The sequence below is a fragment of the Hippopotamus amphibius genome, chromosome 8 (assembly GCF_030028045.1).
Source record: "Hippopotamus amphibius kiboko isolate mHipAmp2 chromosome 8, mHipAmp2.hap2, whole genome shotgun sequence".
In the NCBI taxonomy this organism is placed as follows: domain Eukaryota; kingdom Metazoa; phylum Chordata; class Mammalia; order Artiodactyla; family Hippopotamidae; genus Hippopotamus; species Hippopotamus amphibius.
In genome coordinates, this window is record NC_080193.1 from 130,231,119 (window position 1) to 130,246,507 (window position 15,389).

General features: G+C 39.3%; 1 protein-coding gene across 1 annotated transcript in view; it reads right to left on the minus strand.

The window, feature by feature from the left end:
- Positions 1 to 1,054: 1,054 nt before the first annotated feature.
- Positions 1,055 to 15,389, minus strand: part of GORASP2 (golgi reassembly stacking protein 2) — a 29,519-nt gene continuing 15,184 nt past the window's right edge. The window contains exons 3-10 of the mRNA XM_057746109.1: positions 14,689 to 14,892; positions 13,929 to 14,015; positions 13,031 to 13,161; positions 9,975 to 10,107; positions 8,170 to 8,293; positions 4,592 to 4,678; positions 3,479 to 3,589; positions 1,055 to 1,861 (exon numbers count right to left, since the gene is read on the minus strand). Of these exons, the coding sequence (XP_057602092.1) occupies positions 1,521 to 1,861; positions 3,479 to 3,589; positions 4,592 to 4,678; positions 8,170 to 8,293; positions 9,975 to 10,107; positions 13,031 to 13,161; positions 13,929 to 14,015; positions 14,689 to 14,892 (1,218 nt within the window). The 3' untranslated portion in view covers positions 1,055 to 1,520. The remainder of the gene's footprint in view (positions 1,862 to 3,478; positions 3,590 to 4,591; positions 4,679 to 8,169; positions 8,294 to 9,974; positions 10,108 to 13,030; positions 13,162 to 13,928; positions 14,016 to 14,688; positions 14,893 to 15,389) is intronic.

The following is a 15,389-nucleotide window of genomic DNA, read 5'->3' on the forward strand; positions in this document are numbered from 1 at the left end:
GTTGTCATCCTTAAATGACAACCGTGACCTCCCAAGAGTTACGAATCACTGCACTGGAAAAACTACTGTTAAAAAATTGTCTTTAAAGCTTAAAAATTACTTACTTGCTTTCTGTTAAGGTACCTCCTTAACATTTTTTAAAAATATGGACATCTTCTAGAAAGTAATAACAACTTGTTCATCTTTTCCTATCCTAGAAAGCAAAAAGTTGTAACATTTAAGTATGCATATGAATATTTACCTACCTGTTATAAGCTCCTCTTCAAAAAAACAGGATTAACTGAAATAGTCGAGAAATATTTATAATGCAGACTGAAGGAGCTATGATTAGAACTGGAGCCTTCTTTTATCATTTAGCTTTAAGTATAAACCTGGCTCCAGAAATGGATCTATCCTAAAAACTGGCGGGCCCTGGGTGGACACTGATAACTCTAGTTTCTAGCTGAGTGGTCACAGATCAGTTCCACACGCTGCTGCCCTGGCAACATTCATGCTAGTGCCAGGTCAATCACCGATGAATCTCTGTCATCTTATTTAAAAAACGGAGATATAATATGCATTTAACTTCATTCAATAATTCAATTCCACATAACTTACCATCTCTTAGAAAATTTAGGAGAAAGCAAATGTCAGACATGAAAAACTACATGAACACAGTGTGACGCACTGGAGAGTAATGAATGCAGCATGGCAATCAGGAGTTGTAATTTAAATGTACCACAAGAAAAGCAAAATTACTGTAATTTATTGCTGTATCTATGCTTCCCAGTATAGCTGTAATATCATAAGTAGGTACAAAGTGCCACCTTCTGGTTTAAAACTGTGCAACATCTCCTTTATTTCTTTTTAAATGCCAGTTTTTGGTGGACATATAAAGCAACAGCAGCAGTTACAAAATGTTGTCTGAGTGCTTTTGAGAGCTCCAAAGATCTGTGTATAGGCTGAATTAAAAGATGTTCAATTAACAGTGCACATAGTGTAACTTCAACATCTTTCATTGGAATTTTCGTGTAAACCTTAATAGAGATATGACTCACGAAGACCAAAAGTAAAATATCTTTCCCTTCACAGTTCAGTGAGGTGGTCTGCATTCTCGCAAATGATTTACAAAATACAAGAAATGTTGCATGTGGGTATTAGGCATAAAATATTTCATTTTCGTACAGAAGTAACAGTAGGAGGACAGGGAGCCTAGTGGACAACCTGTTATCACCTTTCCCAAAGATGTACACCCTCAAGAATGGCAGTGGAAACCTGGCAGCAAGCTACCCTTACAATTCTTTTTGGTTGTTTTAAAATACAAGCACTTTCTGACATTTCCCTCCCCAGCCCGTGAGCCCCATCCCCACTTAGCAGGATACAAGCCCATGTCCTCTTGCTTAGTTTTCCCCTTAGAATTATTTACAGGACGCCTACAGATACGGTACAAACTAGTATGAAATTAACGATAGTTTGCATTTCCAGACACGCTCCCGCGGTGAAATCATAACACCACGCCGATTCCGAAGGCCGGTCCAAAGCTAAGGTGACTCAGAGGCATGTGCATCCACAACCGCAGAGACAGGCTTCTCACTGGCTGGGGCGGATTCGCTGACTCTGTCCTCAACAGTGGCTGGGGCCTTGGGAGTGGGGGGCGTCACATCCATAGTGAGTGCTGAGGCAGCGTCTGCCCTTGCAGTGGTCGGGACGGGCTCGGAGGATGGGCTGCTGGTGGGTGGAAAGGAGGACAGCAGCTCTGCTGAGCCTGCTGCGGAAGAGACCTCTGGAACCAAAGGGAATGACGGGAGGAACTCGGATGGCATGGGGAGAGGTGCCAGGCCAGGTAGGTTTCGGGGAGGCAGGGAAGAAAGAGGTGGCAAACCTAGGACAAAAACGGCATAGATCACACATCCACCCAGCACTAGAAGAGCAGTAGTCATTGTCACATGACTATTTTAATTTGCATTTCGTTAAGGAAACTGAAGCTGAGGAGAGACAACACAAATCACAACCTCTGATTATCCTCAGCTGGAAGCCGGGACAGAGTTAAATATTCACTGGAGGACCAGCTGGCCAGGAGGAAAGGTTCCCTCGTGTGACTCAGCCCAGCGCAGGGAAGAAATGATTCTCCCAACCAGCATGGACAGGGGCCCACGCAACCTGTGATGCAGCTACTGCAGAGCATCGAGCACAAGGGCTCCGCTCTCCCAGGCAAGCTGCAGGCTCACTTTGAGCTGCCCTCTGCACAGGCAAGAGGAAGAGGAGACACAGCAGCCAGGCCTCCTGTGAAGGTTTCACAAGGGAGGGGCCAGTTTTTTATCCCCTGGCGTTAATCTCACCAGAAGTACTCAGCCTTTTTTCAAGCCCTGTGATTGACTAATATTTATTTATAGTATACTTTCAGGATTTATTGTAATAATTTTAAAATGAAGAATGAAGGGAAAGAGTATTACTTCTTTAAGAAACAAAGGAAAAGAAGGTTGTAAAACAGGTCTGGGGCAACCTGTGGCCTGGTGAAGCCCTTAATGCTCTTAGAGTTTGTTAATCTGGGGAAAGGGCAGAGCCAGAAGCCAAGAACACAGGACACAAAAGAAAAGACAAAGGGAGTGCTGACACAGTAAACATTAGTTTGAACTTACTGACTTCATTTGTTTTTTAACCCATTGTACTGAAAAGCAAATGGATTAGTGAGGATGGGTAATGAATATACATAGATGATGAGTGTTACAACAGGGGCCACTATGATCTACACAGAAACGTGACAATGTACATCATGGTGTAATAAGATCACTCCCTGACATCACTGAGGGGTCAAATTCCTGAGATTAGCAATTAAAAGTCAGCCCTGACATGTGGCTATCTCAAAGCTAAAAGTAATCTGGGCAATCGTTAACCAGAAAAGCAGACTTGTGGGGGTACTCTGCTGCTTCACTTTCATCAGCGCATACAATCTGAGAGTAAACACTTTGAATATCTGTGAACTTAACTATTTGCAGCTAAAATCTCTCACAGTTTTTATTACAAAAACATTTGTTAATAATGAGGAATATGTATCAAATAACAAGCCCACCAGCCTCGGCCACACAAAACAGGTACCACTACTCCCTGGATGGCAGCTGCCCAATACACGAGGAGAATCACAGGGATTTCATTCACCTCCACTGAGTGAACTGCACACCTTCCCATCCAACTCAGCTCAGCAGGGCCACGCCACTGCTCTTTATTTCTACAACTGGCCTTTATAGTGCCTGAGCTGTCAGGTGCAGGAGAGCAGAAAGTGGGAGGAGAGGCAGCCAGGCAAGAGGAGCACCACAAAGACATTCCTCCTCCTCTTCTTTTTCAAGCTTTTTAAATAAAAGAGATTAATTTTTATTTGAAGCAGCTGAAATTTGTTACACTGCTCTACCCTTACCAGAAGAAGACTGAAATAGAGGACTGCCTTTCCTGGATAAAGCTTTTTATTAGACAGAGTCCTAGGAAGGCAAGATGGGCAACATACCCGGGTTCACAAGTTCTGGTAAACTGACACCTGGCACGACGTGCGGGGTGGGGAGGTTGAGGTTGGGGAGGGCAGGGAGGTTCGGTAGTCCTGCTGGTAAAGGCATCAGACCTGAAGAGAAGGCAGAGAACAAACGATAAACCATCCAATCCCTGCATATTGAAAAAATAGTACCCACTTCAAAGTGAGAATACCAGAAGTCCACTAACCGTCTGGCAGTTTTGTATAACAACAGTAACAACAAAAATGACATCTCTCCCAAGAGAAGCGTCTTTCTGTACCTAAGTGATTATTAGATGGCCAAGTGTGTAAGGGTTAAAGCAAACAAACACTTCTGAACCCTAGAGCAAGAATGATGCTGCCCTAAGTGTCTTAGAAAAGGGGCTGATTTATCTCAGCAAATATGGAACTGATTTTCTTTGATGGTTGAGGTTTATAGTCTCTCGGGTTGTTTTTTTTTTTTCTTTTTAATTTCAGAGCTACAGTTGCTAATTTATATAAAGAATCCCCAGGTATATCTTTCTCTCAAACTTCTCAAGTGTTAACATTTTACCACACTTGCTTTATCACTCTGTGTGTGCACACATTTGGTTAGTGGCTTAATAAGTCTGTGTAATGACATCTCTAGCCATACAATTAAAGGCTCTCACAGTATATTTGATCACTGAAATAATATCTGATCATTATCTGCTGGATACAGGGACATGGTCTTCACTGGGAACAGTAAGCGAAATAAACAAAAATCTAACCTAACGTTAGAGCTACTGAGGACCCAAGTAAGGAGCGCTCTCTTCCAGAACATAATGTCTTATTCACTAAACAATGACCAGAAAACCCTGTGCTGAAGGAGGGACCATCTATATACTCCCTACTCCTGCCTCAGGCTGCACTGGCAACAGGCAGGACGGTTGGCTGGACTTAAGGAGCCCAAGGCTCAGCAGCTGACTAGCTGGTGACAGCAGCTCATTACCACTTGTTCTCAGTTATCACAAAGTTACAGCAGAAAGAAAATGAGGAAAACATAAATAGTCACCACATAGGTATAAATTTTTTTCCAAAATGCAAAATATCAGTAAAGCTATTATTATTACATATACGTCTCATGTTGCTTACCTGGTAATGTAGTAGCTGGGTTCATTGGTGGCACAGAAGTGAGGGACTGGTTTACTTGTGGTGGCAATAATGGTACTGTTGGTACACCTAAAATAAAAGCACAACCTTTTAAAACTTTCAGTTGATAAGGAATGAGCGGACCATCTCAGACAGTCTTCAGCCCCTTCCCTCCCGCCACAGTCAGGTCTCCATTCAGTGCGGCTTTAGTCAGTTGGTCTCTAGCTGCATCACTGCCACAGCTCATCCACCTGCTCTGCCCTTTGAAAAAGCTCTTAGCTTTTCCAGACCGTGGGCCAAGAGGGTGGGGGGCTCTGCAAGCCTTCCCCAGCTAAGTAAAACTGGATAAGAGTTTTACCCCTGACCTGAGCCGGGCTGGATTAGAAAACTGGCCTGGAAATTCAGAAATGGGACACAAGGATCCTAATCAGTCTCTATTGGGCTTCTGACCTAAAAGGCCATATACACCTAGGGCTGCTGGGGGGCTATGTGTCCCGTGAAACAGTGAATACTGGTCTGTGAAAGAGAATGATGTAGATGACCTGAAAGAGAAAGAAGAGCATGTGGGCCTCCAGAGATGGGGAGAATGACCTGGCTTTCTGAATCGCCATTTCCTTTTGACCTTAGGTTCTATGACACTCCTTTGAAGTCTAGTACATTCCCATTTTTACTGATGTTAGCTTGAGGAGGTTATGTTCTTTACATTCAAGTAACTCTTAGGATACCACCTAACAAAAAGTGCCTATTAACACTGACCACCTACTCATGTGGGAGGTTTCAGTGATGTCCAAACACCAGTATTACTGCACATGGATTCCAGATTTTGTCTTACAGAGATCTGCTTAAATATGGTAGCAGGAATGAATTGTGCCTAAAAGTATGAAGCAACCATTTTCAGATAGCTTTTTAAATTTATTTAGTCATGTATTACTTTTTTGCAGAAATTGGAGGAAAAAATAGAAGAGGGTTCTTTGTTTTATCAGATTCTCAAAGAGGTTTAGACAGTTGGTTGCTGTGTTCAGTCTTTCAAGTTTGGGAAGGGGGCACCTACTATATGTCAGACATTGTTCTAGGCACTGAGGAACTTTACAACATAAAGAAAACAGAAATCACTACCGTCAGGAAATTACATTCTGATAAGGGGCAGAAAAAGAAAGGGAGACAGGAAGTGTGAGGTGGTCACACTGATTAATGCCATTTCAAAATGATATATTCATTTTCTGAAAATTTCTTAATCCAAAATTTTCAAATCCATAGAGGTTTTTCTTTGTTTGTTTTGTTTTTTTTTTTAAAAAACACACACAATTTAATGTTTCTACAGTTACTGTCTGGGTTACTTTGCAGCAATATAATTAAAGCAAAGACAAAAATAAACGCCTAACAAAAAGTGGTTTTTTACATGTCATGATGCTAGAACATTTTTTTAAATTTATTTACTCAAAGTGAAAATGCTGACTTCTTTCAGTCTCCTTTGAGCAATTTCTGCTTTATTTATGTCTCTATCTTTTAATACTCAAGAAACCATTTCTCTACAGTGTAACAAGAGGAGGCATCTTAGTGCACACGCTTGTATGACAATACAAGTATAACTATAATGTAATTAGGGAAGATTTAAAATGTCTCTAAAAAGAAACTGGAACTTGAAGAGAGATGTCAGCTATCTCCTAAAGCCAGAAGAGCTCTCATATGCACTGGAACACTCACTGTAAAGCCAGGTGAGAGTTATCAGACACAGACTGGGCTGCTGCCTTGGGAAGCCTATTCAGGAATAAACTAAAAAGCCATTTGTTACATCTGATGGGATGTAAGAAAAAAATATTAATATCATAAAAAGAACTCAAACATTGCTTGAATGAAATAAACTTTAAAATCTCTTCCAAATGTATCTATGACTTGATACTGATGACATTAATATTTAACTTCATCTAGGAAATATTCTAAAACTGGATTGTGATGAATGCACAACTCCAGAAATTTATGAAAAATCATTGAATTCCATACTTGCAGTGAGTTAATTTTTTGGTATGCAAATTATACCTCAATAAAGCTAGGAAAAAAAAAACCCAACAAAGAGTAGGGTGCAGGGAGGTATATTACTGTATTGCTAACTGGTGAAGCTGGGTGGTCGGGGTTTGTTGCACTACTTTTTACACAAATGAATATCTATATTTATTAATATTCATCAACTTTTGAGTATGTTTCAAATCTTTAATTATAAAAAATTAAAAATTTAAATTTCAAACATACTTTTGGGAAATAAAACAAAGACTCTGAAAAGATCTGGGATTTGAACCTAGGGAATAAACTCCAGGGATCATACTGTTGACCTTAACTGAATCTTGATGGACTGTTTTAAGTCCATTCCAGAACAAAGTGGATTATGATCAAATTTGGAATACAAATATTAGAAAAAGAGCTTAAGAATAAAAGGCTATTAATGAAATAAAACTAAACCATGTCAGTATTTCATCCACTTACTCAACATTTATTGAGTATATAATATACTCTTGGTATAATGAAGAAAGAAAACTAGAAAACAGGAGATTTAAAAAAAGGAAAGGGAAAAATAAACTCTATCAACATACCAAGTTAAGAACTGTATCATGTGACCAAGCAATTTCAATTTCTGGGTATGTAACCAAGAAAAATGAAAACATATGTCCATGCAAAACTTGTAAACAAATGTTCACAGCAGCATCACTCATAACAGCCAAAAAGTCGAAACAACCCAAATGTCCTTCAACTGATGAATGGATAAAAAAATGTGGCATATCCATGCAATGGAACAGTATTTAGCCATAAAAAAAGATAGAGTATTAATATATGCTATGGCATGAGTGGACCTGGAGAAGACTATTTTAAGTGAAAGAGGCCACAGAGGAAGGTCACAGAAGACCACACATATTATACAAAATGTCTAGATTAGAAAGAGAAAGTAGATTAGTAATTGCCTAGGCCTGGGGGATTGGCGGAAAATAGGGAGTGACTGGGTACATGGTTTCTTTTGAGGTAATGAAATGTTCCAAACTGATTGAGGTATGGTTGCAAAACTCTGCAAATATACTAAAAAACCCATTAAATTGTATGCTTTAAATGGGCAAACCGAATGCTATGTGAATTACATCTCAATAAAGCTGTTGAAAAAAACCTTAAACAAACAAAAAAGGAGTATATTAGGTAGAACAAGGAGTGCAGAAAAAGAGGAGATAGGCATATGTCCCCTGAGCAAGACTGAGCCCCCAGGAAAGGAATGGTAAACTGCTCAGTTTTGCATCCCCAGTGTCTGCTACTTAGGAGATATGCAAACATTTGTTGAGTAAATAGAGCTATTAAACAGAATTTAAAGGTAGAATCCTGACTCTACAACAAGAGAAGCCCAAGGTCTAAAACTGGCTGAGAAGAGGTTTAAATGCCTATGATGATTTAGTACCAGCTTTCACAGGCAGGGCCTGTCAATGCAGAGCACGTTTACAGTTTTCAAACTACACTGGCATTAATTTTTAAAATTCTACAGCTTGGGACAGAAAAGAATATCGTGTAAAACAAAGTACACTGAAAACAGAATGTTTTCCTGCACACACCTGTACTGAGAACATTACTGACAGCTGGTGGCGTTGAGCTAATAGATAGTCCAGACAGACTCTGTTCAATGTCTGTAGTTCCTGGTGGTGACAAAGACGGGGGATTAACTGAGGACAGCTGGACCTTCCGAAAAAAAGAAAGAAAAAAGGAAAATTACTCAAGTTTACGTAAAAGAAAATATACATATTGGCTCTCACCAGTCCTACAGATACCTTTTTCGATCAGGTACTAACTGTCAAGTTTTCACCTGGCACTTTGGCTTTCTGACATTCCTTCCTAATTTTGATACGTGCCAAGGACCATGTACTATAAACATCTCCCTATCCTGTCACTTCCAGTCTCTTAACACATGGCATCTAACCCATCACACACACCATTCTAGCCACTTCAACACCAGGAGGAGACTCTCTCCTCCTTCCTAGCCAGCCAAAAATGATTATACTCAACCCTTAAAATACCACTGCTTTCTTTTCTCTTCTCTGAATTTTCAGCCAGTTTTTTGTTTCTAATTTTTATTGCTCATGGAAGAAGTCAGCTGAAGTCTTAATACCATGATTGCTTAGAAATTTCTTAAGACGTCTAACCTTATGAATCCACCTTATCTTCTCTCACCAATGAATGAATGTGGCAGCCAGATTCTATCTTCTGGGAGCAAGGGGTGGGGGTGGGAATGAATCTACATGGACTCTACGGATGGGTAGATGGGTGATTTCACTTCCGAATCCTCCAACTGCTGCCAGCTCCAGTAACCTCTGGCACATTCCAACATAACTTGTATTCTGTCCCTTCTCCTTAGCTACTGTTTCATCTTCTGGTCTTCCCAGACTGCCCACTGGGTCTCACCTGGGGCAGAGAGCACTGACTGGGGCCACAGATATGGTAGCAGGAGTCTGAACATACAACGACACTGGCTCTGGTCGTGAGCTAGTGGTGGGTGGGGGTGAGGAGAGGTTAAGCTTCCCAGAGCTCCCCTTCACTTCCTCTAGAACCGGGGGTGGCCAAACCATGCACCATAAAATGACAGTGGTAATAGCCCTTTCTTTACAACTGTAGCATATTCTTTTTGAATGTTTGGTTTTTATTTAGTCATGCAGAAAAGAATTAACAGTCCTGTAAGGCCTGTACAGGAAACATTTTAAAAACCTATAAGCCTGCACAAATATCTTATTCCTTAAAAAGCCTCACTTTGATTCTGTAATAGTTCCCACACTCTTTTTGCTTTCCAATCAAGTTTCTTGAAAAAGTAAGCATCAGCTATCATCACCTTATCACCCACCATTCACCCTCTATTTCCTGTAAGCTGGTATCTGCATCCCATCAAGCCTTAAATTGCTCTAGCCCAGGACATGCTTTTTCACTCCTCTCACCTTTCTGCAGCACCTCACACAGCTGCCTGTGCCCCTTTTCCTGAAGCTCTGTTCTCTCCCTTTGTTCTTCTCCCAAGCTTCCTTTGCTGGATCCCCTTTCTCTGCCCATCCATTTAAATACTAGGAATGTTCAAGATTCTGGCCTCGGTCCTCTGACCTACCCAGGCCCAATCCCTTGATGATTTTTTTTGTCAGTGTTCATTGGTTTAAATTACCCTCTCAATGCTGATGATTCCCAAATCTGTACCTCTAGCCTAGCCCTCTTTCCTGAAATCCAGAACCAGAAAATATCCACCTGGATATCCTGCAGGAGCTTCAAATCCAACATGTCAATGTTTAACTCATCATCAGCCCGATCTCAGCAAGTGCTGTCACCACACACACCGACTCATCTGGGTATAAAGTTATGCTATAATCAGGCAGTAACGTTATCTTACCTCCGTAAACCCATCTTTAAGAGGAGTAATAGGTGTACCAGTCATCTGTCCTGGAAGAGAAATTTTCTTTCCTTCTTCAAATGGACGTGTAGGTATTCGATGCAAATAACCATATCCAATGCCACATCCTAGGCTGGGAAGAAATTTTTTTCTTAAAGTTATTGTTATCAATCACAGCTTGCATTTCTTTGAGGTTTTGAAATAGAAAAACAAATCTCTTTTTTTAAAAATACTGTCATCTTATCAGAGGTCTCCTCTGACCACACTTTATGAACTAGCACCCTTCCCTCCACCACAGACACTAACTTTACTCTCCCTTATTTTTTTTTTCAAGTATTTATCACCATCCAACACTTTGCATATTTATTTGTTTATTTTCTGTCTCCCCCCCCCCAAAATGGTAAGGTCCTTGAAGGCAGAGACCTTGTTAGGTTTACTGCCTTAACAGTTCCTGGCATATGGCAGACACTAAATAATGATTTGCTGAATGAATGACATACAGCTTTTCCCCTGAAGAACTCCAAGTACTTTTGCATGTTGATGTCATTTACACATCCCATAGGTCTATTTCAGAACCTGACACATATCAATCCAGATTCCTTCTAATTCATCCTCCCAATGCCACCAGAGATATTTTTCTAATAAGATACAATCACAATGCTTCTTTCCAGAGTGTGTTGTCTTCCTTTTTCCCTTTGGAGAACTACTCCTCTGCCATTGTGTGCAGCACCAGTGAGACTGTCAATCAGGGAGCCTCTCCTGCCCAGAACAAGGCGTAGCTCATGACCAGAGCCAGGCCAACCCACCTCTCTTGCCCAGGGCTGCAAATCTTGGAAGTGACAGAAAAAACCAAAATGACTTTATCCCTTCAGTAGAATACAGATGAAATTGCCAATTATTTCACCCTTTCTAAATCCCTAAAAGTGTTCTGAGTCCTGTCCTTTCCAAGTCTGAGTTGTTGATTATATGAGTGACTCCGTAGCTATAAATTCATGTCTGCTGCAACTGGTTTCTACTGTTTGGAACCAAGGAACCCTCAGTGACACAATATCACAGAATAAACACTGCCCGAAGTATATCCAAATCCCTGACCATGGTATTTAAGGCTTTTCACAATCAGGTTCCAACTTATGTTTCCATCACAATTGCTTTTATTTTCCAAACTACTTGCACTTTCTGAGTAGGACATGCACGGATATCTCTGTGCCTCTTCCCTGCCAAGGCATCTATTATATCCATGGGCACTACTACCACCAAAAGCTGGGAGAGCAGGCAGTGGCCAACTTCAGCTCTTCCTTATCCAAATCTGATTTCGTAACAATGTTTGGTATTACAAAATTACTTGTTCCTTCTTCTCCCACTTTTCCTCCCTTATACCACCAAGCTGCAATTTTTACTAAACTGGCTCTCAGAGAGATTTAGAGGAAGAAAGAAAGATTAAATAATTTATACTGATCAATAAAAGTCTTTCAGATCTAGATGCACTTAAAAACAAAGTGCTTTTAATCAAAAGAACTAAGTGGTGGTAAAGAATGCACTCAGACAAAAGAGTGCCTAAGGCACCTCCACAAATTTCAAGATAGCCCAAGAATGAAGCTAAGAAAAATATGCTATAATGAATGCAATGTGGTCAGTCTCTGAGGAAGGAATGAAAACCAGAGGCACACATATGCCAAACAGGGGCAGACTCAGGAAAGTGGTCTGTATGGGTCTGTCTAAAGCAATGATGATCCATGGTACTAAACCATGTCAAAAGGGAAAATGTCTTCCATAGAAAAGGAATAACTGCTAAAGTCTAGAAAAGAAGGGCTCCAAGAACAAGAATGTAGCAGTATTTAGTCGACATAATTAAAAATTAATGAACTACTTCTTTGCTGTTGGACTTCACCATCTAGAATCTCTTCCTTAGACTTTGATTTCATGCTCACCAAGCACTTTTGCAGTAGTAATTGGACCTAAGTATTCTTCTAACTGGAGAGGGGGTATTTTTCTATTGTAAACTGAAAATTTGCCATTCTAATGAATATAGAAGCTTCTTTGCAAATTTAGTTTATATGAGGCAGTCCCTCTGAAATGAAATAAACTTTGAATACCTTAAAGAAGGTCATCTTTCCATGTGTTTACAAACCTGGACAATGGACAATGATAACTTGGTCAAGTACGGCCCCCAGACAGGCCACATTCTCTATCTAATTTTCTCAAATTAACATTCTGGTGGCAACATACATTCAGCTGTACAACCTCAGGTAGTGTGGGTAAAGGTATTGTGAGCAAACAGAGGCTTTCTCTGTCTATATCAACTAAGTCATCCTTTTCCCAGCAAGTGCTGGAACTTTTATAAAACATTGGTAGAAGTTTCCAAACTCTAGGCTTTCCTATAATTCTTGCTTACACTCAACAATTCCTCAAATTAAAAAAGGTTGTTAGAACTTTCAAAATAATGAAAAATTTGTACAATTTAAATAGCAGACAGAAGACCTAAAGATACAATGTTAAGTCAGCATGCTTTGCTTTGGCCTTTTGAAATTAGGGGACTGACTTGATGAATAGTCCCAGAAAACTGATTTTATAAAGTTTGCTTTTCTGCTTGGCTTGATCCTCTTTCTAAATTGTTTTTTATTGTTGTTGCAATTTTGCCTAATTTTTGGTTGAAATCAGCCTGTACATTTCTGAAAGCCAACAGTTCCCACAAAGTGCTAAGAAATTTCCCCAGCAGCTATAGAAAGTTACACTGTATTGTTCCACTGCTGAGGAGAGAATTGGGAAAATAAAATAAAACTGAAAACTATTTTATTAAAATAACAAAACAGAAGTTTGTTAGTTCTTAGACCAGTTTAAAAGAAAAAAAAAAAGAACTGGAGTATGCATACCATGCTCACTAAACATGTGCTTTTAAAAAATGAACTACTGGATTTAATATTTTAGGTCAGCTTTCCCTTTTCCCAAGAGAAGTCTTACAATAAACCGATAACTTGTTTCAAAATAAAAACAATGTTTACAACATATCTGACTGGTAAATTTAAGCAGTCATAACTTGGTCTAAAAAATAACCTTACCTGCCTTCTCCACCCCATGCAGAATTTGGTGTAATAATCACTTCTCGACAGTTATCAGTGTCTGTATTATACACATAGAGTTTCAATGGTTTTGCTTCATGTGTTTCAATAAGGCTGAACAGATCTTCAGACTGCAAAAGTATTACAGGAGAAAAATGTTTTTATGTTATTGGACTTTAGAACAGCAGGTCTCAAACCTGACTAACATCTAAAACAACAAAAACCTAAAACAATTAAAAAACACACCTACAACAAGAACAACAAAAACCCCCACACAAAAACCAGATTCTGGGCCCTGCCCCTAGACATAAAAATCATTCCTTAAAACCAATACTCTAAAGGAGGTTTAATTCAATATATTACCTATTGACACAATGCAAGCCCTCATGTCCAGTTCTGTAAGACCTAGTTAGCAATTTTAGTAAGTCTTCTATACCCAAACTCTTTATATTCTGCTTACTCTCCATTATTAAGATCTGGTTCTCTGAGCACCTTATTTTTTCTCTCATTTGTGATTTAGCAATATATACTTCCACTACCTAACAGACAAGGAAAAGGAGCCAACTAATACAGCTAAGCCAATTTTGTTACCTTAGAAAGAAGAGAAAATGAAATCAATAATCAAAATGAGGATTTGATTTAATCTTAAGGTACAAGAGATTTCTAATATATACCATATACAAAATCTGTGCGATTGCCACAGACCATGTTTTTCCTCACAGATGTACCTAATAAGACATGCCCCATATTTCTGTTTAATACCGCAGAGCATAAGCTATCTTGATCAGCAAAACCTAAATTTCAACTCTAAATGTTAAGTGTGCAAATATACTTCTGAACTTAAACATTAATGAAAAAGTGTTAAAAAATTTTTAGTATTAATAAACAAACTAATTACCTCATTCATGACCATATCTGCTCCAATGATATAATCACTGTGAGGTCTAAGACCTGCCAGTGCTGCAGGAGAATTTGATTCCACTTCCTACGATGACAAAAAAACAACCCCCCCGCCAATCAAATTACTGTATATAAAATAATCTTCCAAATTGTATAGTTCAGTCCTTAATTATAGTAATTTAACCCCCCCATATTTTTCTTGTTAGAGATGTCAGATCAGAAACTGATATATATATATTTAATCTCCCAAGCATTAAAAAACCCACAATATTTAATAAATATTTAAAATATTTCTGTAGCTATTTGCTTATTTTACTTTATTTTAAAAAACATTTATTTATTTATTTGGCTGCACTGGGTCTTAGTTGCAGCACACGGGGTCTTTGGTTGCGGCATGTATGTGGGATCTAGTTCCTTGACCAGGGATCGAGCCCAGGCCCCCTAGATTGGGAAAGTGAAGTCTTAACCACTGGACCACCAGGGAAGTCCCTGTAGCTATTTGCTTTAAAATACCTTCTTCTAAATGGATAAATCATTAGAAAAATAGTTCTTACAGATCATATTTGCTTCTATTCTTCAAGTTGTTTTTCTTTTTTATTAATCCATATTTTAAAAGCAATAAGTTCTTATTTTCAGAAACTAAAAATAGCCTAATAATAATACCCCTACAATCTCACCAAACTGGAGACAACCACTATTAAAACACCTTTCTACACTGTTGCTTAAACTGCAAATAACAGTTCACAGTTGATACCTACCAACACATGCCAAACGTTTTCATTTGCCCCATCAAAGCTGCAGAAACGAATGCTCACTCCCAACAAGCCCTGGCCACCCCACATGTTACTTGGTGTGACTGAGGTCTCTCGCAGCTCCAGTGTTTTACTACTGTAGATAAGCATTTTTACAGGCTTTTCAACATTTGCTTTCAGTAGATCCTTAAGAGTATCATTGTCTTTATTCTGTAAACACACAGAAATTTTTCTTAGTAAGTAAAAATCTAATGTTAATTATCTTAGCTTAAGCATCATATGGCCCTACTGAAGTAATATTAATAGTTAACATAAATAAAACATTCAATAGGTGGAGGTTTCATTAACATTCAAATATTCCTCAAAGTAAAAGTATGTCAAGAAATCAAGAACTTATATAGTGTAACAGAGCAGGACCCTATGGGGCCTTCCCAGGACAGGCCTTCCCCCACATCCTCTGCAGTAGCTCCTCTCTGAAGTACCCAGATAAAAGTATCTCATGCATATTTCCTGAGTTTTTCAAATGCTAAAACCATCACCAAATGGAAGAAATTAACTACTTGAAGATCATGAGCAGGTAGCCCCAAGACCTTCTGGCACCTAAGGATTGATCACCATTAACCAGAGAATTGTGCATGAGCTGATCACATACCCTGGGACACCCCTACCTCACCTTGCCTTTAAAAATGCTTTGCTGAAACCCTTCG